Source organism: Hemiscyllium ocellatum, chromosome 14, assembly GCF_020745735.1.
Source record: "Hemiscyllium ocellatum isolate sHemOce1 chromosome 14, sHemOce1.pat.X.cur, whole genome shotgun sequence".
Taxonomy (NCBI): Eukaryota; Metazoa; Chordata; class Chondrichthyes; order Orectolobiformes; family Hemiscylliidae; genus Hemiscyllium; species Hemiscyllium ocellatum.
Window position 1 is genome coordinate 49,043,619 of NC_083414.1, and position 24,769 is coordinate 49,068,387.

Below are 24,769 nucleotides of genomic sequence, written 5' to 3' on the forward strand. Positions count from 1 at the left end.
GGGTACAGTTTCCACTTCAGACATATTTCAATTTTACCATCGAAAATGCATTCAAAATTCTGCAGGTTGGGTTACAGTACAGGTTTTTGATAAAAACCATGTGCACAATTTGAAGTCTTCTCTGAGCCAGACTGACCAGGTGGTGTAATAAAATGTAATTGATTGCTTCATCTTATTTATTTTACTACCAAGTAATTGGTGATGTATTTAGATGTTTTAACTTTGCCTAGTTTTATTAATAATGAGTGAATTATCAAAATATGTATTTTTAATAAGAATGTCCAGTTTTCCACTGGTGGGTAATTTCATTTCAAATCACTGAAAAAGAAGTAAAAGACTACACTGATTGCAAAATAGTTTCTGAGTGAATACTCTTTGAAATGGAACTAAAAGCAGTTAAAGTGCCTGTGTCAAATGGCAAACTCACAATGTTGACCTGGGAGTGCGGCTGTTTTGGGCACATGAGCTAATCACATAGCAGTGTGTTATTGATGCTCTCTTTCCCAGAGAATCCCAAAGAATGTTTTGCTTTGTATTAATGATTGCTTTATATGACAAACAAAGTCCTCCTATTCTGAGCAGGAATTTATAACAGCAGGTACATTTAAAGACACTCACCAAAAGGTGATGGAGAAATGCATAAAATACTCCAACACAATGTCTTTATTTAAATTCAAACAAACAGCTTGGTTATCATTTCACAAAATGAATGTGACAATGATGTTTATATTTACTAAAAGAAGACATTTTCAATTTTGAACTGTGGTAAACATCTGTAGTAGCCATCTCCAAACCTCACACAAATGAGATTCGGCAAACAAGGACATGTGTGGTGCATCCGTTTTCCCATGTACGGTACCTAGAAAACACAACAATGACTAAATATTAGATCATTGAAACAATACTGTCATATGCAGTAACCAACTCTTCAATGTAACTTGCCTTGAAAAGATAACTCTTACAAAAAAAGCATATACTATATCCCCAGTTATGTTTCAGTCAAGCTTGGTTCAACTAAAGAATGAATCTTTAGAAATTTTTGAAAGGCATTTTTACTTACATTTTCAATTTGGTCAGTGTGAAAAATCAATGATGAGAAATAGAACATGCAGCTTGGGCCAGTTTGTTTGGAAACATAATGAATTAAATCTTATAATATAATGCCTTTGAGTTGGGCTCAAACATTTGCATTGTTTTTCTGTTTTACTTAGATTACTTACAGAGTGGAAACAGGCCCTTCAGCTCAACAAGTCCACACTGACTCACCAAAGCGCAACCCACCCAGACCTATTCCCCTACATTTACCCCTTCACCTAACACTACAGGCAATTTAATATGGCCAATTCATCTAATCTGCACATTTTTAAAATGTGGGAGGAAACCACATTTAGCAGAATTATGACTCTACAAGGAAAATTAAGGGGTGGTAGGTATAGGACAGATGTTAGGGGTAGATTCTTTACTCAGCGGGTTGTGAGTTCATGGAATGCCCTGCCAGTAGCAGTGGTGGACTCTCCCTCTTTATGGTCATTTAAGCGGGCATTGGATAAGCATATGGAGGTTATTGGGCTAGTGTAGGTTAGGTAGACTTTGGTCAGCGCAACATAGAGAGCCAAAGGGCCTGTACTGCGCTGTATTTTTCTATGTTCTATGTTCTAAAAGATTATGCTTGATCAGGGAAAAGAACAATGACTTTTTAAAATCAGTTAATCAGTTTTTTTTTACTTAAGGCACATTTTTTTCAAAATGATTCTTAATTAAATCTATTGTCGTTACTTGCAAACATTTCTAAATGAAAATTTCTTTGGCTTTTACTTTCAAGGCTATCATTAAATTCCTATGATCATTGTTCACTTTTATCTGTCAGTGGATTTGGCATCATTGATTGATTAACAAATTCTCTGACAAGAGAAACCCCAGAGTTAGTATATGGAAAAGCAAAGATCTGCCTAAACAGACTCATTTACATTAATTCCACTTAACAAATGAATATTGTGATTTACCATAATCATGGATTATTACAGTATGTTTCCTGTATTCAGATTTGTGGATTAGTATATTGACAGAAAAAAGCAAACTTACCTGATTCTGAAATTATTCTGAAACTGGACATTTTTTAAGGGCATTTTTTTTCCTGAAATAACCAACCTTGTTTTTATTTGCGCTCCTACACTCAAAAGCCAGGGAAAAAATTGGATTCCCGGACAGGTGAACAGAGAGGTCCAAGATGAGATATGATATCAATGTTGCTCAGACAGACAGAGCAAAGAAAATATAAGAACATGCTCAAAGGTTAAACATAAATGAGAAGGATAAATTTTAATTTAGAAAAGTTTGGGAATGCATCAGTCACCAGTAATTGAATGCAGTATTCCAAAAGTGGCCGAGCCAATGTCCTGTACTGCTGTAACATGACCTCCCAACTTCTATACTCAATGCTCTGTCCAGGAAAGGAAAGTGTACCAAATGCCTTCTTCACTACCCTGTCTTCCTGTGACTCCACTTTCAACAAACTATGAACCTGCACTCCAAGGACTCTTTGTTCAGCAACACTCCCCAGGACCCTATTATTACATCCTGGTTTGATTTCCCAAAATGCAACATTAGGAGAAAGTGAGGATTGCAGGTCAAAACGTGTGGTACTGGAAAAGCACAGCAGTTTAGGCAGCATCCATGGAGCAGGAGAGTTGTCTTTTCAGGCAAAAGCCCTTGATCAATGCAACACCTCACATTTATCTAAATTAAACTCCATCTGCCACTCCTCGGCCCAATGGCTCATCTGACCAAGATCCTGTTGTACTCTGAGAAAACCCTTTTCTCTGTCCACTCCACCACCAATTTTGGTGTCATCTGCAGCCTTACTAACCATACCTCTTATATTCACATCCAAATCAATTATATAAATGATGAAAAGCAGTAGGCCCGGCACTGATTCTTGCGGCACGCCACTGGTCACAGGCTTCTCGTCTGAAAAACAACCCTTCACCCCCTCCCTCTGTCTCATACCTTCAAGCTAATATTGTATCCAATTGGCTACCTCCCCCAGATTTCATGTAATCTAACCTTGGTAACCAGATGGAACTTTAATGAATCCCTTGCTGCTTTGCATTGTACTGCCTTTATAAATCTTGTTTGTCACTTTTTAAAAAAACTCAGTCAAGTTAAGTGAGACACGATTTCCCATGCACAAAGTAATGCTGACTATCCCTAATCAGTCCTTGCTTTTCCAAATGCATGTACATCCTGTCCCCCTCCAATAATTTACCCACCACTGCTATCAGGCTCACAGTTCTACAGTTCCCTGGCTTTTCCTTAACACCTTTCTTTAGCTAATCTCCAGTCTCCGGGCACCTCACCCATGGTTATTGATGATACAAGTATTTCAGCAAGGGGTCCAGCAATCCCTTCCCTAAATTCCCACAAATTTCTGGGATACACCTGATCAGTCCCATGACTGGTACAGGAAATGAGATCAGCTGAATGCAAATAAAAAATGAAACAAGTGTATAGAAAAGAAAAAAAAACTAGGTGATGTTTTAGGTGGCTTGGGGTAAATAGAATTGAGGGAAAGAGTGGAGAAAATGGAGAGTCCAGGAGGGCATGCTAGGAGCAGCATCAGGCATACCTAAAAATGAGATGTCAACTTGGTGAAGCTACCAACCAGGACTAATTGTGTTCCAAACAGCATTAATAGCAAGTGACAAACAGAGCTAAGCAAACCCACATCAAACGGATCAGTTCTAAGCTGTGCAGTCCTTCCACATCCAGTCGTGAATGGTGTTGGTCAATTAAATTGGAGGAGAAGGCTCCACAATAGACAATAGACAATTGGTGCTGAAAATGTGTTGCTGGTTAAAGCGCAGCAGGTCAGGCAGCATCTGCCTGACCTGCTGCGCTTTAACCAGCAACACATTTTCAGCTCTGATCTCCAGCATCTGCAGACCTCACTTTTTACTAATAGACAATTGGTGCAAGAGTAGGCAATTCTGCCCTTGGAGCCAGCACCACCATTCATCATGATCATGGTTGATCATCCTCAATCAGTATCCTGTTCCTGCCTTATCCCCATAACCCTTGATTCCACTATCCTTAAGAGCTCTATCCAACTTTTTCTTGAAAGTATCCAGAGACTTGGCCTCCACAGCCTTCTGGGGCAGAGCATTCCATACACCCACCACTCTCTGGGTGAAGAAGTTTCTCCTCAATAAATATCCCCATCCTTAATGATAGAGGAGCTCAGCACATCAATACAAAGGATAAGGCTGATGCACTCGCAACAATCTTCAATCAGAAGTGCTGAGAGGATGACTCAGGCTTCTCCGGTGGTCTCCAGCCAATTCGATTCACTCCACATAATATCAAGAAACAGCTGGTGGCATTGGATACTGCAAAGGCAATGGGCCCTGATAACGTTTTGGCAAAAGTACTGAAGACATGTGTTCCAGAACTTGCCAATGCTTTAGCCAAACTCTTACAGTACAGTTACAACACTTGCATTTGGCAGTCTATGTGGAAAATTGACCAGGTACGTCCTGGACACAACAAGCAGGACAAATCCAACCCGGCCAATTACTGACCCATCAGTCTACTCTCGATCATCAGTAAAGTGATGGAAGGTGTTATCAACAGTGCTATCAAGCAGCACTGCTCAGCAACAACTGCTCAGTGACATCCAGTTTGAGTTTCACTAGGGTCGCTCAGCTTCTGATCTCATTACAGCCTTGGCTCAAACACAGGAAAAAGAGCTGAATTCCAGAGGGGTGGTGAAAGTGGCAGTGCTTGATATCAAGGCTGAATTTGACCAAATATGGCATCAAGGACCCCTGGCAAAACTTAAATCAATGGGTATCAGGGGGCAAACACTCCGCTGTTTAGAGTCATACCTGGCACAAAGGAAGATAGTTGTGGTTGTGGCGGGTAGGACATCTCTGCAGGAATCCTTCAGGGGTAGTGTCCTAGGCCCAACGGTCTTCAGCTGCTTCATCAATGACCTTCCCTCTGACAAGGTCAGAAGTGAGGACGTTCGCCGATGGTTGCATCGTGTCCAGCACCATTTGTGACTCCTCAGATGCTGAAGTAGTCCGTGCTCAAATGAAACAAGATTTGGACAATATCCAGGCTTGGGTTGACAAGTGGCAAGTAACATTCATGCCACACAAATGCTAAACAATGACCATCACCAATAAGAGACACTCTAACCACCACACCTTAACATTCAAAGGTATTACCATTACTGAATCCCCCACTGTCAACATTCTTGGGGTTTACCATTGATCAGAAACTCAACTGCACTCACCACGTAAATACATTGGCTCCAAGTGCAGGTCAGAGTCGAAGGATACTGCGGAGAGGAACTTACCTCTTGACACCCCAATGTCTATCCACCATCAACAACGCACAAGTCAGGAGTGTGATGGAATACTTCCCACTTACCTGGATGGGTACAGCTCTAACAACACTCAAGAAGCTTGACACCTTCCAGGACAAAGCAACCCGCTTGATTGGTACCACATCTACAAACATTCAATCCTTCCATCACCAGTGCTCTGGAGCAGCAGTGTGTACTATCCACAAGATGCACTGCAGAAATTCACAAAAAGATCCTTAGACGACACCTTCCAAACCCACGACCAGTTCAATCTCGAAGGACAAGGGCAGCAGGTACTTGGGAACACCACCACTTGCAAGTTCCCCTCCAAGCCACTTACCACCCTGGCTTGGAAATATACCACTATTCCTTCACAGTTGTTGGGTCAAAATGCTGGAATTCCCTCCCTACTGGCATTGTGGGTCAACCTACAGCAAGTGGACTGCAACGATTCAAGAAGGCAGCTCAAAGGCAAATAGTGATAGGCTATCAATGCTGGCCAGCCAGTGACACCCAAGTCCCACAAATGAATGTAAAATAGGAACAAAACAGCAAAATTGTAAGGAATTGTTAATAAAATTGAGTTAAACAGTTTGTAGCTTTCTGGTGAACAATGGAATGGCATGTCTGTAATAAAGCAGGATAACCAGAGACAATCAATCATTGTGAGGGTTTAGAAACAACTGCAAGGGTGACTGATACACGTCTACAAGAAAAGCTGGATTGAGAATTAAATGTAGTAATTTGCAACAAATTTATGAAAGACGGAAGAAAAACGGTAAGTTGGAGTTGCTGCACTTATTGGGAATAATGTAATGGTGGCTGGAAAAAGTAACTCAGCGATCAGAAAGGTCGAAATCGGATCCACATCAAGAGAGGTAAAAAAGACAAAACAAGAATACTAAAGGGGGTAGTGGAATAGATGCCTTACAGTGAAAGAGAAAACATATAAACAAGTGAGGGAAATGAGTAACAAACATAAAGTAATAATTATGTGCAATTTCAGTAAACATGATGTTAATTTGGCAAAAGAGGGAAAAGATAAAGAATGAAAATTCTGCAGTGTGTACACGTAATCCATGAAGTAAGAAGTCCAATGAGGGAAAATTCAAGTAAAGGAGAATAAGAAAGAGCAGGTAAAAGAAATAAAAATAAAAAGGTGAACATCTTGCCAATAGAGATCACCAATATTTTTTTCTTCAGTCACAGGATGTAGGCATCACTGACCAGGCCAGCATTTATTACCCATCCCCTATTGCTAAGAAGGCAATTAAGTATCCACCACATTGTTGGGATCAGGAGTCACATATAGGCCAGACCAGATAAGGACAGTAGTTTCCTTCCCTTCAAGATATTAATAAATTAGAACGGTTTTTCCAACAATTGATAATAGCTTTATGGTCATCATTAAAGTCCTACCTCCAGATATTTAGTGAATTCAAATTCCACCATCTGACATGATGGGATTCAAATCCCAGTCTCCAGAAATTTACCAGGCAATAATACTGCTCAGCTATCACCTTCTAGGCTGTATTTTAGTATAAAAATTGGGTAGAACATCAGTTTGAAGACAAGGGAAATGGATTGGAAGAAGGGTGACTTTGAGGAACTCAGAATAGAATTTGGGAACAAAAATGGATAACAATATTAGCAAACAATGAAACATATTAGCAGACAATGATAGAGAACAATAATACGAATCATTAAAACTGTGTCAAAAGTGTCCATAAAAATATATTATAGGAGAAAGTGAGGACCGCAGATGCTGGAAATCAGAACTGAAAAATGTGTTGCTGGAAAAGCGCAGCAGGTTAGGCAGCATCCAAGGAGCAGGAGAATCAACGTTTCGGGCATAAGCCCTCTGTTAAGCTAACATAAATATGTTAAACATCAATGAGTCACCTTGAGTAATGAAAGATATTAGGAAGAAATTGAGGGTAAGTGATGACACATATAACATTAACATGGACAGCAAGTGAAAACATGACAAATGATCATCAAAAGAAATTAGAAAGGAAATAAAATATTAAGACTTAAAAGAGAAACTTTGAAATTTACTTGTATATTTTTATGTAATTTAAAACAAAATAATATACTTTTTTTTGGAATATAAATAGAAAAGGTTGTATTGGGAATGGGGCTATGCAATTATAGACTGTATAATAATATATTTAATGAGAAAATAATGAGAAAAGAAAGATATGCATTTATATAACATCTTTCCTGACCATCAGATCTTTCAAAATGCTTTACAGATAATGAAGCATTTTGAAATATGACTGCTTCTGTGGTCCGAAATATAACAAACTCAAAACACAATATAATAATGACTCGAAAATGTGTTTTTGTAATGTTGTTTAACAGCTAATTTTTCCTGCTCATATTCAAAATGGTGCTCTGGTATAGAATGAAGTGAAGTATAAAGTACCTAAGTATCACTTAAACAGAATAAAATATCTGGTCAAGAAGATTTCATTCACATATTTTCAAAGAAGCCAGGTAAGAAATAGTGCAGGTATTATCACACATTTTAAAATAATTCACTTGGGAAAAGTGTATTTGAGAAAAAAAAGCAAATAATAAGTTTATATCAAATTTAAGGAGGGGGATACATCAAGGAAACAATTGATCAATCAGTTTAACACTGACTGAAGGAAAAAATAATGAAGTTATTATTGTTGGAGAGAATAGATGAATGTCTAGAAACCAAAAGTAGTAAAATGAGTAATCACCATGAATTTTAAAATCAAAAGCCTTGCTTGTCCCACCTGGTTGAATTGTTTTGAAGAGGTATCAAAAAGTGTTAACAACCTTAATGCAGCATTATCGATGTAATCTTCAAAATATGGAATCGTACAATAGACTAATGAATAAAGGCAGAGATCGCAGAGTTCAGGCCAAGGAGAACAATGGCTCACTCACTGGCTTCAAGACAGAGACAGAATGTAGGATTGAGGGCTGGTTATTCTGCAAACAGAAAGTGGGAAGTCATGCTTCACAAGGGTCAAAGTTGGATCTTTTTTCATCAACAATTTAAATTAATGATCATGTGCAGCATCTTCACATCCAATGAACATTTGTGCAATGGCAAATTCAATGGAAAAGATGGTGAGATCAGCAGACATTATTCTCATGGGGAGAAAAATAATCAGTTTCTTCCACTAAGTTTTGAGGATCTCACTAGTGAGTGACAAGAGGTTTATTAGCAGGCCATTGATATTTAATCCCCTTCATTGACTTGCATTTTCATTTTTTCACACACACCAGAGAGACGGTAGATTACAACAATCCAGGTTGACACTTGCTCCTCCAGGTCTCGATCTTGGACAACAGTCACCAACATCTCATGACCACCCAGTCACAGAGGTTGGTATTGATCATGGACCAGCCTTCTTGTATTTTCATGGCAGATCTCTGATCCACTTACAATACAGTTGTCCAATTTAAAGCTGCACTTTGCAATGTGCTGACATCTTAATACTGTTGCTGGACACTTGGCACACAGGGCTCTTGGCACATCCATCTCTTGGCTTGGACCAGGGTGCACCCCAGGGCTGCTTGTTTGCTCACTCACATTGTATCTACTTGGATGTTCATAGTACTGCTGCCGTGCCTTCGTTTTTGGACCTGTGTGTCATCAGAAAACTTTGCTATTCCTTTCCCTCCATGTCAAAATCTGGTCCCAGGATCTGCAGTAGACCTTACAGTAGAGTTTTAGCTATAAGACCGTGGAAGGATTTGTGGCTAGAAGGCCCAAACATGCTGAGTATGTTCTGCCCAGAAGCAGGTTTATAATTATTAGCTCCAGCTTCCAGTGGGCTGATGGTGCAGGCTCTGGAGAAGCCTGAAGGGAGTTCTCTGGAGTCCCTCCTCTGGTCAGGTGCCTATTGGCCCACAAAGAGAGGGAGTAGTTCGGCAAACATGGCTGGCATTGCTTTTAGAGTTTGTTCAGGTGAGGGATATGAGGCGAGGCATCCTCATTAAGTAGCTAGAGAAGAGGTTATGCAGGCTTAGCATTTTAAGGGGATGGGATGGATGAGAACAACTGAGGGAGGAAGTTGCTTGCAACAGTAGGATCATGAACCTTGATAGGAGGTGGGTGCAATAGCAGAGCTTGAGTGGGACATGGCAAAGAGAAGAATTTGGCACTTATCCTCATGGACTGCAGTAGGTTATTAACCTTAGTGTGGCAATGTTGAGCATGTCTCTGGGCTGTGGAACTAACCTGGGTGGCAATCTCAGACCAGACTAGCAGGGTGCAGTGCCACGGTCTCCTTTGGAGATCCTATGGAAAATGGTCAGCTCTGTTCCACATCACCCCATCCTTCAGCAGGAGCTAATTTGTTTCTATTGGTCACCTCTGGAGCATTCTTCATAATCAGCAATCGTATGGGGCAGCTCCAGGCTGCACAGAGAAAAATACTTACTGATTTGCAGATTCGTTTACAATCATCAAGAGCATTTCAAGATGTATGAATATGAAGCGTTACATTTTGATTATAAAAGTGAAGAGGTTGCATGTTACTCAGGAATAGAAGTCTAAATTTGTTCGAGGGATTAGATTAGATTACTTACAGTGTGGAAACAGGCCCTTCAGCCCAACCAGTCCACACCGACCCGCCGAAGCGCAACCCACCCATACCCCTACCCCTACGTATACCCCTTACCTAACACTATGGGCAATTTAGCATGGCCAATTCACCTGACCTGCACATCTTTGGACTGTGGGAGGAAACCGGAGCACCCGGAGGAAACCCACGCAGACACGGGGAGAACGTGCAAACTCCACACAGTCAGTCGCCTGAGGTGGGAATTGAACCCAGGTCCCTGGCGCTGTGAGGCAGCAGTGCTAACCACTGTGCCACCGTGCCGCCCTATCTGGGAATATGAATAATAGTATTTACAAACAGTAAGGAAATCTTTAAAAGGAAAACCATACACTTGGGATTATTTTCAGAAGAATAGAATTGAAAAGTAAAGAAGTCCTATATCGTTTGCAAAGACGATATGTTTTTATTTTTCTGTGAATTTTAACTGGGGACTGAAATGGGAAGAGGACTGTTTTAAAACCAAGGAATTTGGAAAGAATTGATGCACTCTTAAAAGGAATGTTGATGAAACTATTTAAGTCAAGTTCAAATAGTGGAAGAGCTGGGTATAGAATGGCTAGCCCTTGGGGATATATACAAAGTAAGATTTGGCCAGTAACAGGTTGCTGATTGATTTGTAAAGTTGTGACCAGTTGTAGGTAATGAAGGTCATCAGCCTGACAACAACTATCTAATTGGTTCCTGGGTAGTTGAGTCACTTGGCAGACTGTTGCAAGGGGTAGAGGGTGTATCTTTCTCTCAGTAAAATACCTAAGGCCTAAAGAAAGATAATTTATTTTCCTCACCATTTGTTGCAAGCTGTGGCCTTTAATCAGAATCTAAGAGGCTTTGGAATTAATGCACCATCGCCAGTGTTTCCTACAAGGAAGTGAAAAATACCCAAAAACAAGAGATTGAAGAACAGAACAGAAAATCCTGGCAAGCAAAAGGATCATCTCAGTATCCAGGTAAAAATAATAACATTACTGTTAAGTCATCCTTTTAAGTGTGAAGTCAAGTATTAATCTTTAACTCTCTATGCATGAAAAGTAATTTTTCTTTGTTTTCCCCAAGATATCATTCAATATGCTTCCAGAAATGTTATGTTCGGCAAAAGATCTACTGTTGCTATTTCAGAAATGATTAAGTATGTTGTGTATTTTGCATTATCCTATAAAACAAATCTTCAGCTTTATAAAAAAAAGTGAAGTTAATTTAGGTAAGTTTTCTAGTAAAGGAGGATACATAAATCATCCTCCCAAAGGCTTTGAGTTATAACAGACTTTTGAGATGGTATTTATTTAACTCAATAAGTTTAGTATTTACTTGCCTCCTGTTGATTAGTAAATAATTTATAACCTGGACTGGAGTTATAGCAGATAATATTGTAGCAGGGCTGCACAGTGGCTCAGTAGCTAACACTGAAGTCTCACAGCACCAAGGACCCAAGTTTCATTCCACCCTCAGGTATGTTTGCATGGATTCCCTCTGGGTACTTGAATTTCGTCCCACAGGTTAGGTAAGTTGGTCACGCTAAATTGCTCATAGTGTCGAGAGACCTGCAGACTAGGTGGATTAGCCATGGAAAATGCAGGGTTATAGGGATAGGGTGTGTCTGGATGGGATGTTCTTTGGAGGGTTGATGTGAACTTGAAGGGCTATGATTGTATATTTCAGCAAAGGCAGTAGTAGAGAAACATGACTGGATAGTCAGCTCTGCTACAAAATGAGTATATCTGATTACTGACCACGTGCTTTCATCTAAGTTCTTAGGGAAATTATTCAAATTACAAAAAGGCTGCTAAGGGCAACACCTGAAATTGAAACTAATTGCTAACAGCTTGTTTTAGTTGAGGTGCTTCATATTCTGCTGCTAAAGCTATCTTCTGGATAATATGTGTGATTCACACTTATTTATCATTAAAGACGTCCCTTGTAGAAATGCAATCTGTGTTCACAAGTTAAAAAGTAAATTAATTTAGTGAAACCAAGTTTGTATGATGGATATTGTATTGAGAATTACTTGGTAGGATAAATAAGCACAGGAGGCTTTGGTGTAGCACTTCTTAAGAAAGAGAGCCTAAAGATGAGCTATTGGGGCACTCAAACCATAGGTTCAAAAAATCATGGTCAAAGGGATCCTATTTGACATTGTCTTTGAGCATGACTCCCTGCTAAGAGTACAAATAGGAACATTTTAGGTAGCATTACCATAAGTAAAACTTCATACTATATTATATATGCATTCCTACATGTTTATAATGACTATTACTGAAAATTTAGCAGAGTATTATGATAATGGGAGAAATTGATATGTTGCCCTCAGTTGGATGAATGATCCAGCTTGCGACTGAAAGAAATTGTCTAACATAAAAGAACAGTGACAGGCATCATAATAATTTAAATGTGCTGATTTCATGGTGATGGACCTGAACAGCTTGAGAAACTGGCCAGGCTGCTGGTAGGATCAACCATGACTTTCTTCTTTTGTCAGAATTTGGTCATTAGTTTCTAATTAATGAAACAAATTTAAATTTTAATCCCACTAAAGTCCCCTAAGGTCTTTTGATGCGTTATCTCTGAACCTGTGCAAACTGCGAACTGCATCAGGTATGCTCCACTGCTGTAGGAAGTAAAAATGTGTTCAAAGGATAACTGTCAGAGATGGCAGTGCATTGAAAACAAATGGGGCAAGATGTGAGAAGAATATTGGAGAAAGCTGTCAGTGGATTGCAAGTGTCATCATTCTGTCAACGCAGCGTTGTTGTACTTTGTGCTGCACTGGGCTTTCCAGGGCCTTCCTACAAAAGTAAATCTGCCAGCCAATCAATTATCATGGATAACCTCGGGATTATATGCAACTCTTGACAGAGAAATGACTTCCATGAATAATGCAGAAAATTGCAATGACCTGGGTTTTAGGATTCTTGTCCTCCCCTCACTTCTCTTTGCCACTTTCCAATGAGTCATTGGAGACAAATGCTTGAAGTAAGTAACAAGCAACAATCGCACACCTAAATCTGGGTTAAATAAAAGCATCTTGCTTCAAGTTATGGAACAGATTTTAGAATTTATTCAGGTTAGTAAAGTTTCAAACAAATCATTAGAAATTTTGAAAAATTTGAATTACAGATGTACTGGAGTTTTGCACACGTTTGTTTGGAATGGTGCAAATAATCCTACATTTATTCTGGAGCTGTTAAAATAAATTTGAGCTTTCCTCCTACACAATAGCTGAATGATTCACTTAAGATGGTGCGAATCACAAAACAGCTCCCAGCATTTGTCTTCGTGCATGTGTCACTGTAAACCTCTGTATTTAAATTCATGATTGTACTCAGGGAGAGAAAGAAATCTTTGTTAAACAATTTTCTCTCCTTTCCGATCTTCTTTTCTTTCTTTCGAGTTCTGGCTCTTTTCTCTTGTGGCCTTAAATAGTCCAAACAAAACCAAATCGGTGTACAAACCTGGCCAAATTTAAAGTACTTCATGTTCTCTACTGACAATGCAAGGAGCATTTTGGGCACACTGCTTAATAATGACAAAATTGAAAGTATTTACATAAATTATTTCATGTCATTGAAAATTGTATGAAAAAATGTTTATCCTTGAAGTAAGGATCTTACACTATCAAATGCCAAAAGATGATTATATAAGATTTAATCCATGGAACAGCTTTCCTCTGTTCCATATGTTTTTGGATGCTGGCAATGAGCTCCATGTATAGATCACCAAAGTTGTGACCTCCCACTATTTAAAAGGACATGTTAACAGATGTATGGAAACATCACCCCCTGCAAATTCCCCTCCAAGCCACATGCCATCCTGATTTGAAATAACATTATTCCTTCATAATAAAAATCCTGGAACTCACTTCCTTACAGTACTGGGGTCTAGCTACAGGAGATGCATTACAGTGGTTTAAGAAGGCAGCTCACCACCACCTTCTCAAGGACAATTAGGGATGGCCAGTAAATACTGTCTAGTCAATGATACCCACATCCGTGAATAACCAAAGGCAAGTTAAAATTTACAAAAGGCGAGTAAAGCTAAACTTGAAAAGTGAAAGGATAGAGAGAATTGGAAGCAAATGGAGTGAAGCAATCGAACTGAAGTGTTTATATGGTGAATGATAACTAGCAGACTCTTCTGAAGCATTGTTCACTGTGAGTCAAGAAGAAGGTGGGTTGGAAGTACACAAATGTGACAGTGTTAAAATTGCATGAAATATGAGCTGCATACAAGATGTTTAATATTATCAGATGGTATTTTTCATCTTTAGTTTTAATACCACAGTAAAGCAATTCCTGGTAGCTTTCTTGCTACAATCTTAATATTTTGTTCAGTTAGATTGTAATTGAGGTAAAACCATTTACAGAGCAGGTTAATCCAAAGATACAAGAATTTCTTGGTATCCCAAGGGTTAAAAGCAATGCAAAAGTTTGTCTAAGATAAATAATAACATACATTCATAACTGTTTTAACTTGTTTCTCTTAGTTATTTAAAATCAGCATTTATTCTAATGTGCTGTACATGATATATTTACAGTTAAATATAAGATGCAAGTAAACTAATGAAAAATAATATGATTATGGCAGTGTTGACTTTGTACTGGTAGCTATGCATTATTTCTCTAACTTGTTAACTCCTGTTTAGTATACAAAGCATATAAAATGCTAACTTTGTGACTCAGAGGATGGCATTCGTCCCCTTCATTGCCCATTGGTGTGCATATTCGTAGACTCCTAAGCCACAGAGTGACAGCACAGCACATGCCTCCTCCACACTGTTGGTCTCTGTCACAAGCCTGGAACCAAATACATAAAGCAGCAGAATAAGAGCACTGAAAATATTATCTACATTTAACTGTGTACATTTGTTGGATTAAACAATGTTTAATTAACACCAGTCACACCATACATACTGAAATGTTCTCACAACATGTTTGACAGTTTTGCACAAAGTCTATTTACATTCTTAAGAATGAGCTTAAAAAGTTTAATGCTTACCAATATGCATACTTCAGGGTAAAAGTAAACAAATAAAGTGGCTTCCATTTTCTATATTTTCTGTCAGATATCAACCAGTGTAATAATGAGTTGAAGAAAGCTTTCTGTACAATAAATGAGTTATAAGTAAAGATTGTAAATGTATAAGTTATGGAACTCTTTTAGAATATAGCGTCCTTCAAAATTTGTGTGTCTGCTTCCATTGTATATAGCGATTACCTTTGCATGTATTTGCATGATTAATACTTTGATTCTTGCTAGCATTACTGCTTCAAGTTGAAGTATTATGATGAAAATGATCTTCCATTTTAAAAATGCTCTGACGGCCTTGCTCAAACCCAATCAAATCCACAACCAAGTCACTGGATGGGTAACTTGATTGCAGGAACAGTGGGAACAAATCCCGGAACAGTTAGTAGGGACAGGAGAATGTGGAAGTGATAGTGATTGAGGGGAGGGGAGGGGTAGGCGGGGGAAAATTGTGATACAGAGACAAATGGGGGATGTTTCTATTGCTAATGACCCTGGGAAAAGGCGTCAGGTAAGGTTTGAGGATACCCTACTCCCTGTTGCGGAGCCTGCTGGTCACATTTCTGTTCCTCCTACTCCACAAAGGGGGTTTTGATAAAATTAGGCTTTTAGAGCTCAGGTTCTTAGCCTGTTTTGGCCAGTTGTTGTCTCCCACCATGGTTCATCTGTCAGGCTGCATGTAGTATGGAAATGTCCCTGACTTTAGTTTTATTTCACCAGTGTCATGATGTGGTCCTATCACATTTTTTTCATAATATAACTGTAGCTTCAGGAGCCTCAACTAATTTGAACTTCAGTGAACATGAAATGGCCCTGGACCACAGAATTCCCTCAGGCTGAAAATTCAACTCCACTTTATGTTAGCTTCTCACTCACACCATTCCCACGAGGCAAATAGGAAGAAGAGATGGTCAAGACCAAGAGCTTTAAGTTTAAACTTTGAGCGTATCATGTATATATGTATAAGTATTAATTTTCACTGATCATTATATGACCAAAATATGAAATGGCTGCAGTCCAAATATTGCTATTCACATGCAACGTGGATCTGTCAACAAAATACAGACAATCCAGGTGAGAAACAATTGTCTCATCTAAATCTATTGTCAAAGATTCACCAAGGTGATGTACTTTTAGGAAACGTAAATATCCAGATAGTATGTAGTACAATGGTTTATGTAATGTCAGGATTCACACTGTTACAAAGTGCTGATATGGATGGTAACATATTCTGGGGACTTGTTAATTCAGGCAGACTGTCTCGTATGAAGAAGAAATCTCACTGAATGTGCAAGAAACTCCGAGAGTGCTGGAGTACCCCAGCAGGTCTGACGTCTGTGGAGAGAGAAACAGAGTTAATGTTTGGAGTATAGTATGATGTCTTCAAAACTGAAAGGCATTGGAATTTTTTTTAATGTACCTTTGACAGAGGCAGAGGAGGAGAAAGGGGCAGATGGTGTAGAGGCCCAGTACAAAAGACAAAATTGTTGTTAACAGTATTGACAGAGAAAAAGAGATAATAAAATAGGTGTAATTTAAGGTGTGAAAGTGAGACAGTGGGTCCCCTCTACTAAGACCAAAGTAAGAAAGACACTGACACGGTATTGAGGCTGTAAAATTCCTATATGGAAATAGTCATAGATTCATACACACAGCACGAAGAGGCTCTTTGGCCCATTGAGTCAGCGCTGTCTATACTACTGCTGCTTTTAGATTAGATTACTTATAGTGTGGAAACAGGCCCTTCGGCCCAACAAATCCACACTGACCCACAACCCACCTAAACCCATTCACCTACATTTGCCCCTTCGCCTAACGCTACGGACAATTTAGCATAGCTAATTCCCCTAACCTGCACATTTTTTTTTGGACTGTGGGAGGAAACTGGAGCACCCGGAGGAAACCCACGCAGACACTGGGAGAATGTGCAAACTCCTCAGAGTCGCCTGAGGCAGGAATTGAACCTGGGTCTCTGGTGCTGTGAGGCAGCAGTGCTAACCACTGTGCCACATATACCTTAACCTTGACAATTCAAGTGTTCATCTACATACTTTTTAAACGTTGCCAGGTTTCCTGCCTCAACTACCCTCCCAAGTAACAGATTCTGGATTCCCACCACCCTCTGCGTGAAAAAGAAAATCCTCAAATCCCCTCTAAATCTTCCGCCTTTCACTTTAAAATGATGCCCTATCATTATTGACACTTCAATTGAAGGGAATTTGCGTTGTGCTCCATGGGATCATTGCAGCAAGACCAAGGCAGAAATTAGGTCAGGATGGTTTTATTGAAATGGAACACAACTGGAGTTTAACGTTATGTTATTAAGAACCCCATTGGTTTTTTGCACTGGGCCTCTACACCATATGTCATCTTTTTCCTCCTCTGCATCTGTCAAAAATAAACATTTTCCAACATCTTTAGCTCTGAAGAAGAATCATTACAATAACTCTATTCCTCTCTCCATGATGCTGCAAGCCTTGCTGAGTTTCTCCAACATTCAGGGGATTTCCGTCAGATTTCCATAAATGATCCCTGTTGGCAGAGATGCAGTCTTGAACAATGAGTACAATGTCAAAGTGAACTAACATTAAGCCAGAGGAAGCTGACTTATGTTGATAAAATGATAAAGGGAATCCAAAGTTAAGCTTATTAAATTAATCAGCTAATAACATTTCTCAGCGAAATGACTAATTGTGTTATAAACTTAGAATCTTCCTGTGTCGAGAGATGCAGAAGGCAGACAGAGCACATGCTCATGTCTGTTTCCTGAAAGTTTATTTTCTTGGAAGGTTTCTAGCCTGAACCTTTAGCTGAGAAGATCATCTGGGTCTCTCTTGACTGCAATACAGATATTCACACCACACGCTGCATCTGAAATGCTAAGTGCACTATGGAAGACCCCATACACCCCTCACTCAAACTCTTCTCCCTCCTGCCATCTGGTAGAAAATACCAGAGCATATGTCTCTCACAGCCAGACTGTGCAACAGTTTCTTCCCCCAAGCTATCAGGTTCCTTAACACAGCAAAATCGGACTCTTTCCAGTCTATAATTCTTTCGAATTGCAGCTAGAAAAATGTCTATTATCCATGATTTTTCTAATATCATGTAACACCCTCGGTACTGAAGGAACACTGTCTCGTTTATTACTGTAACTGTTGTATTTCTCTCTCTCTCTCTCTCTGTCTCTGTCTCTGTCTCTCTCTCTGTCTCTCTCTCTCTCTCAATGGGCAAATTTTTTTTTGGAATCTGTCTCTCATGTTTTAGCATAGGCTGGTGGGAAGATTTACAGGAGCAAATTACTGCAGATGGAATCTGCACTGAAAACAACAAATGATAGAGATGACAGTGGGGAGAAAGTGAGGTCTGCAGATGCTGGAGATCAGAGCTGAAAATGTGTTTGCTGGAAAAGCGCAGCAGGTCAGGCAGCATCCAAGGAACAGGAAATTTGATGTTTCGGGCATAAGCCCTTCATCAGGAATGAGGAAAGTGTGTTTCCTCATTCCTGATGAAGGGCTTATGCCCGAAACGTCGCATTTCCTGTTCCTTGGATGCTGCCTGACCTGCTGCGCTTTTCCAGCAACACATTTTCAGAGATGACAGTGGGTCAGGCAGCATCCATAGAGAGAGCAAATTAGCATTTTGAGTCTAGATGACTGTTTACGAAGAGTCATCGAGACTCAAGGTTCGCTTGCTCCCTCTCCATGGATGCTGCCTGAATGGCTGTGATCTCTGTCATTTGTTTTTCTCAGGAAGGTTTGCAGATTAATAATTAACCTGGTTGGCCAGATCCCTCTGCACTGAAGCACGCTACATTTAGATAATAAGTTGCCTTTCTATTCTTCTGATAGAAGTAAATAACCCAATGCTAAACTCCATCTGCCAAATGTATTTGCTGCAGGATTCTTAACCTCTGGCCTACACTTGTAGCGACATATTTATATGGTTATTCCCATCCAGGTTCTGGTCAATGATAACCTCTAGGATATTGATGGTGGGTAATACTATTGAATGTCAAGGAGTAATTGTTACACTCTCTCCTACTGGAGATGGTTATTGCCTAGTACTTGTGTGGCACAAATGTTACTTGCCAGTTGTCAGACCAAATCTGGAAATTGCCCAGGTCTTGCTGCATGAACTGCTTCAGTAACAGAGGAAATGCAAATGGTGCTTGATAATGTACAATCATCAATGAACATTGCCATTTCTGACCTTATGATGGAGGGAAGGTCAGTGATTAAACCGCAGAACATGGTTGGGCCACTCCCCTGTGGAACTCCTGCAGAAATATTCTAGACCTGAGATAACTAACCTCAAACCACCAAAACCATCTTCCTTTATGCTAGGTATGATTCCAACTCTCACAATAAATAAAGAATTAAACTTTGCAATTAAGTTCTCAGGATTGTAAAATCTTTTGAGCTTGTTAATGGCACACATTTTCATCACCCCTTGCCTGCATTTGCACCTCATGTGTACTAATTACATGGTTAGCTTGGCGGAGTTAAGTTCCACTTCACTATTACATGAGTGAGAAATATGTCCTCTGCATTCACAACCGGATCGGCATGGATTGCACCAGGCAATGTAGTCATCCTCCCAGATTTTGACGTGAGTAGTCACTGCTTGGAGAGCATTTGTATGTTCCATGCCACGATTGAAATTATGTGGCAGTACTCTGTCTCACAGGGTACAGAAGATGATTGTGGGAGGGAGGCTGGAGTGTAAATATCCTAGGCCAAGGTGAAAGTCTGTCTAGACCAGTGTGGATAACTGCTAGGGGAAGGGAGGTAGGAGGATCAGGGCAGGATGGAAGATCTTGAGTTTTTAGCTGTCAACATCCACTGGGGAATACTTCTTGTTACAAGGAATGAAAGGCTGTTTGGGAGCTCATCAAATAGATTGACACCTTTGACCCCATTAGCTAATGATTAACTTACTTTCCATCCCCATCACACGATTTGCTCAGCATGCTTGCATACATAATAACATGAAAATGACATAGAATCACACCAATCACAGCACGGAAATAGACCCATCGGTCCAACTCATCCATGCCAACCAGATATCCTATCTTAATCTCGTTCCATTTGCCAGCACTTGGTCCATATCCCTCTCAACCATTCCTATTCATATACCCATTCAGATGCCTTTTAAATGTTGCAATTGTACCAGCTTCTAACACTTCCTCTGGCAGCTCATTCCATACATGGACCACACTCTGTGTGAAAAAGTTGCCCCTTAGGTCCCTTTTATATCTTTCCCCTCTCACTCTAAACCTATGCCCTCTAGTTCTGAATTCCCCACCCCAGGGAAAAGACCTAGTCTATTTATCCTATCTGTATGCCTTATGATTTTATAAACCTATATAAGGTCACCCCTCAGCCTCCGACGCTCCAGGGAAAACAGCCCCAGCCTGTTCAACCTCTCCCTGTAGCTCAAATCCTCCAACCCTGGCAACATCCTTGTAAATATTTTCTGATCCCTTTCAAATTTCACAACATCTTTCCAATAGGAAGGAGACCAGAATTGCACACAGTATTCCAAAAGTGGCCTAACAAATATCCTGTACAGCTGCAACATGACATCCCAACTCCTGTACTCTAATACTCTGACCAATAAAGGAAAGCATACCAAACACCTTCACTATCCTAGCTACCCACGATTCTACTTTCAAGGAATTATGGACCTGCACTCCAAGGTCTCTTTGTTCAGCAACACTCCCCAGGACCTTACCATTAAGTATATAAGTCCTGCTCATATTTGCTTTCCAAAATGCAGCACCTCGCATTTATCTGAATTAATCCGTCACTCCTCAGCCTTTTGGCTCATTTGATCAAGATCCCATTCTATTCTTAGGTAACCTTCTTTGCTGTTCACTGCACCTCCAATTTTGCTGTCATCTGCAAACTTACTAACTATTCCTCCTATGTTCCTATCCAAATCACTTATATAAATGATGAAAAGCAGTGGACCCAGCACCGATCCTTGTGGCACTTCACTGGTCACAGGCCTTCAGTCTGAAAAACAATCCCCTACCACCAGTACCCCCTGACTTCTACCTTCGAGCCAGTTCTGTATCCAAATGGCTCGTTCTCCATGTATTCCATGAGATCTAATCTTGCTAAACAATCTCCCATGAGGACCATTGTTGAACACCTTACTGAAATCCATAGAGATCACGTCCACTGCTCTGCCCTCATCAATCCCTTCTGTTACTTCAAAAAATTCAATCAAGTTTGTGAGACATGATTTCCCATGCACAAAGCCATGTTAATTATCCCTAATCAGTCCTTGCCTTTCCAAATACATGTACATCCTGTCCCTCAGGACTCCCTCCAACAAGTCGCCCACCACTGAGGTCAGGCTCACCGGCCTATAGTTCCCTGACTTGTCCTTACCACTTTCTTAAATAGTGGCACCACATTAGCCAACCTTCAATCTTCTGGTACCTCACCTGTGACTATTGATAATACAAATATCTGCGCAAGGGGCCCAGCAATCACTTCCCTAGCTTCCCATAGAGTTCTCGGGTACACCTGATCAGTTCCTGGGATTTATCCACTTTTACCCATTTCAAGACATCCAGCACCTCCTCTTCTGTAATATGGACATTTTTCAAGTTGTCACCATCTGTTTCTTTACATTCTATATCTTCCATGTCCTTTTCCACAGTAAACACTAATGCAAAATACTCATTCAGTATCTTCCCCCATCTCCTGTGGCTCCACACATGGGCTGCCTTGCTGATTTCTGAGGGGCCCTATTGTCTCCCCAATTACCCTTTTGTCCTTAATATATTTGTAAAAACCCTTTGGATTCTTCTTAACTCCATTTGCCAAAGCTATCTCATGTCCTCTTTTTGCCCTCCTGATTTCCCTCTTAAGTATACTCCTACTTTCTTTATAGTCTGCTAAGGATTCACTCGATCTATCTTGTTTATACGTGACATATGTTTCCTTCTTTTTCTTAACCAAACCGTCAAGCTCTTCTGTCATTCAGCATTCCCTATACCTACCAGTGTTTCCTTTCACCCTAACAGGAATATACTTTCTCTGGATTCTAGTTATCTCATTTCTAAATGCTTCCCATTTTCCAGCCATTCCTTTACCTGCGAACATCTGCCCCCAATCAGCTTTGGAAAGTTCTTGCCTCATACCATCAAAATTGGCCTTTCTCCAATTTAGAACTTCAACATTTTGATCTGGTCTATCCTTTTCCATCGCTATTTTAAAACTAACAGAATTATGGTCGCTGGCCCCAAAGTGCTCCCCCACTGACTCCTCAGTCACCTGCCCTGCCTTATTTCCAAAGAGTAGGTCAAGTTTTGCACCCTCTCTAGTCCAAAGACGTACAGGTTAGGTGAATTGGCCATGTTAAATTGCCCATAGTGTATGATACATTAGTCAGAGGGAAATGGGTCTGGGTGGGTTACTCTTTGGAGGGTCGTGTGGACTTGTTGGGCCAAAGGAGCTGTTTCTATACAGTAGGGGAATCTAATCTAAAATCAAATCTAGTAGGTACATCCACATATTGAATCAGAAAATTTTCTTGTGCACGCTTAACAAATTCCTCTCCATCTAAACCCTTAACTCCTCATAAACATTGTTGATTTTTAAAGAAGATATTATTTCCTGAGCCACTTATGGAAAGAACTAAAGGAGAGGATTTCACATTTTAAGACCTATACTGTAACAAATCAACTGATGTCAACATAAATCAAACATAATTAAAATTGTTAATAATATATCAAAATAATGTAAACATACTTTCACTTTAAATAACACAATTAAAATACATCTTACAAAACAAATTTAAGCAATACATTGCTTCTGGCAGCTATGTAACCATAAGAAACACTTGCACAGTCACGTGTAACTCTCCAGCAAGCTCAATTTTCACTGCCACACCAGATAGAAACATCCAGTGTCTTCTGATAGCCATTCATTTCAGCCTGAGGTTTCCAGATCAGTTGCCACCAGCAAGACAATTTTCCATTCATTAAATCTCCAAGAGTCCCATTTGTTCTCTTCCTTCCTTCCTTTTTAACAAGACTGAATTCTCACAACCATTCTGCTTAGTAGTTAATAAGAAACAATTCACCTACTTCCCTTTCGGAGTCATTTTGTTGTCTCCCCATTCTAAAACAGCAGTTTCTTTTCTTATGAGATACTGAGTAAAGATATTAAAACAGTAAGCCATTACTTCAATGTGTTTCAAATTGAGTTTCTCCAATAGTAGCAGAATGACTTGGGCCTTTCATTAAGGAGGCATTAATTTGAAATTCACAATCACCTTATTTTCAAAATGTTCTGCTTCATCTTATGTTTTAAATTATTCCCATAACTTAAAGTCTAGTGTTCATGACCAGTTGCATTATTTTCTTATTGAGGGAGTGCAGCGTAGGTTCATGAGGTCAATTCCCAGAATGGCGGGACTATCTTGCGCTGAAAAATTGGAGCGACTGGGCTTGTATACCTTTTCAGTTTAGAAGCTGAGAGGGGATCTGATTGTGACGTATAAAATTACTAAAGGATTGGACACTCTGGAGGCAGGAAGCATGTTTCCGCTGATGGGTGAGTCCCAAACCAGAGGACACGGTTTAAAAATAAGGGGTAGGCCCCTTAGAACAGAGTTGAGGAGAAACTTCTTCATCCAGAGAGTGATGGCTGTGTGGAATGCTGTGCCCCAGAAGGCTGTGGAAGTCAAGTCTCTGGATACTTTCAAGAAAGAGTTGGATAGAGCTCTTAAGGATAGTGGAATCAAGGGTTATGGGGATAAGGCAGGAACAGGATACTGATAGAGGATGATCAGCCATGATTATAATGAATGGTGTGCTGGCTTGAAGGGCAGAATGGCCTACTCCTGCACCTATTGTCTATTGTTTGTTATTAACCTATTCTTGTCCAATGGCCACATCTGATCATTCATTGCTTAAGGTGGATACAACACTTTAGAAGGAGCACTGATACCAAAAAATGAACCACGCCAGAAAAGAAATAATTTCCACAGTTTATATTGTGTGGAGATCAGAGACCCTGGGGCAATCTCAACTTCAAATTTCAGATGATAGTTATAAATTATTTAAAGGCTGCCAAAATGTTTACATCATTATTTGTGTTCATAATAATTTTTAGATGTGCATTATTCTAGCAGTTACAACACAATTAATTTTACTTTGTTTTATTTCTGTCAACCATTGTTCAGTTGGTAGTACACTCACCCTCTGAATCACACGTTTCCAAGGTTTGAGTCCCAATATAGGTAGAATTGAGGACTGCAGATGCTGGAAATCAGAGTCTAGATTAGAGTGGTGCTAGAAAAGCTCAGCAGGTCAGGCAGCATAAGAGGAGCAGGAAAATCGACGTTTTGGGCAAAAGCTCTTCATCAGGAATAAACTTTTGCCCAAAACATTGATTTTCCTGCTCCGTGGATGCTCCCAATATAGGTCTTGAGTACAAAGGTCAAAGCAGACAATCCAGGACAATACTGAGGGAGGATTGCACTGTTAGACAGGCCATCTTACAGATGGGATATTAAACCAAGGCATGTAGTAAGATAGATCTATACTCATATCACGACCAGTAACAGGCTTTATTAAACATAACTATATCCAAGAGATCTTGAGTGGAGATTTTCTGGAACCCTACCGACTCAGGCTCCAATTCCATACATTCTGATGTCACTATAAAATAGATCCATATGCACATCCAGGTAGCTATTCTTAGAGTAGATAGAGGGTAAAGTTGTCAAAGTTCTACTGGAGAACAGG

General features: G+C 39.9%; 1 protein-coding gene across 1 annotated transcript in view; it reads right to left on the minus strand.

Moving 5' to 3' along the window:
- Positions 1–733: 733 nt before the first annotated feature.
- The window catches only part of prok2 (prokineticin 2), a 63,552-nt gene continuing 39,516 nt past the window's right edge, over positions 734–24,769 (minus strand). Inside the window, exons 2-3 of the mRNA XM_060835864.1 lie at positions 14,640–14,765; positions 734–859 (exon numbers count right to left, since the gene is read on the minus strand). Coding sequence (XP_060691847.1) covers positions 734–859; positions 14,640–14,765 — 252 coding nt within the window. The remainder of the gene's footprint in view (positions 860–14,639; positions 14,766–24,769) is intronic.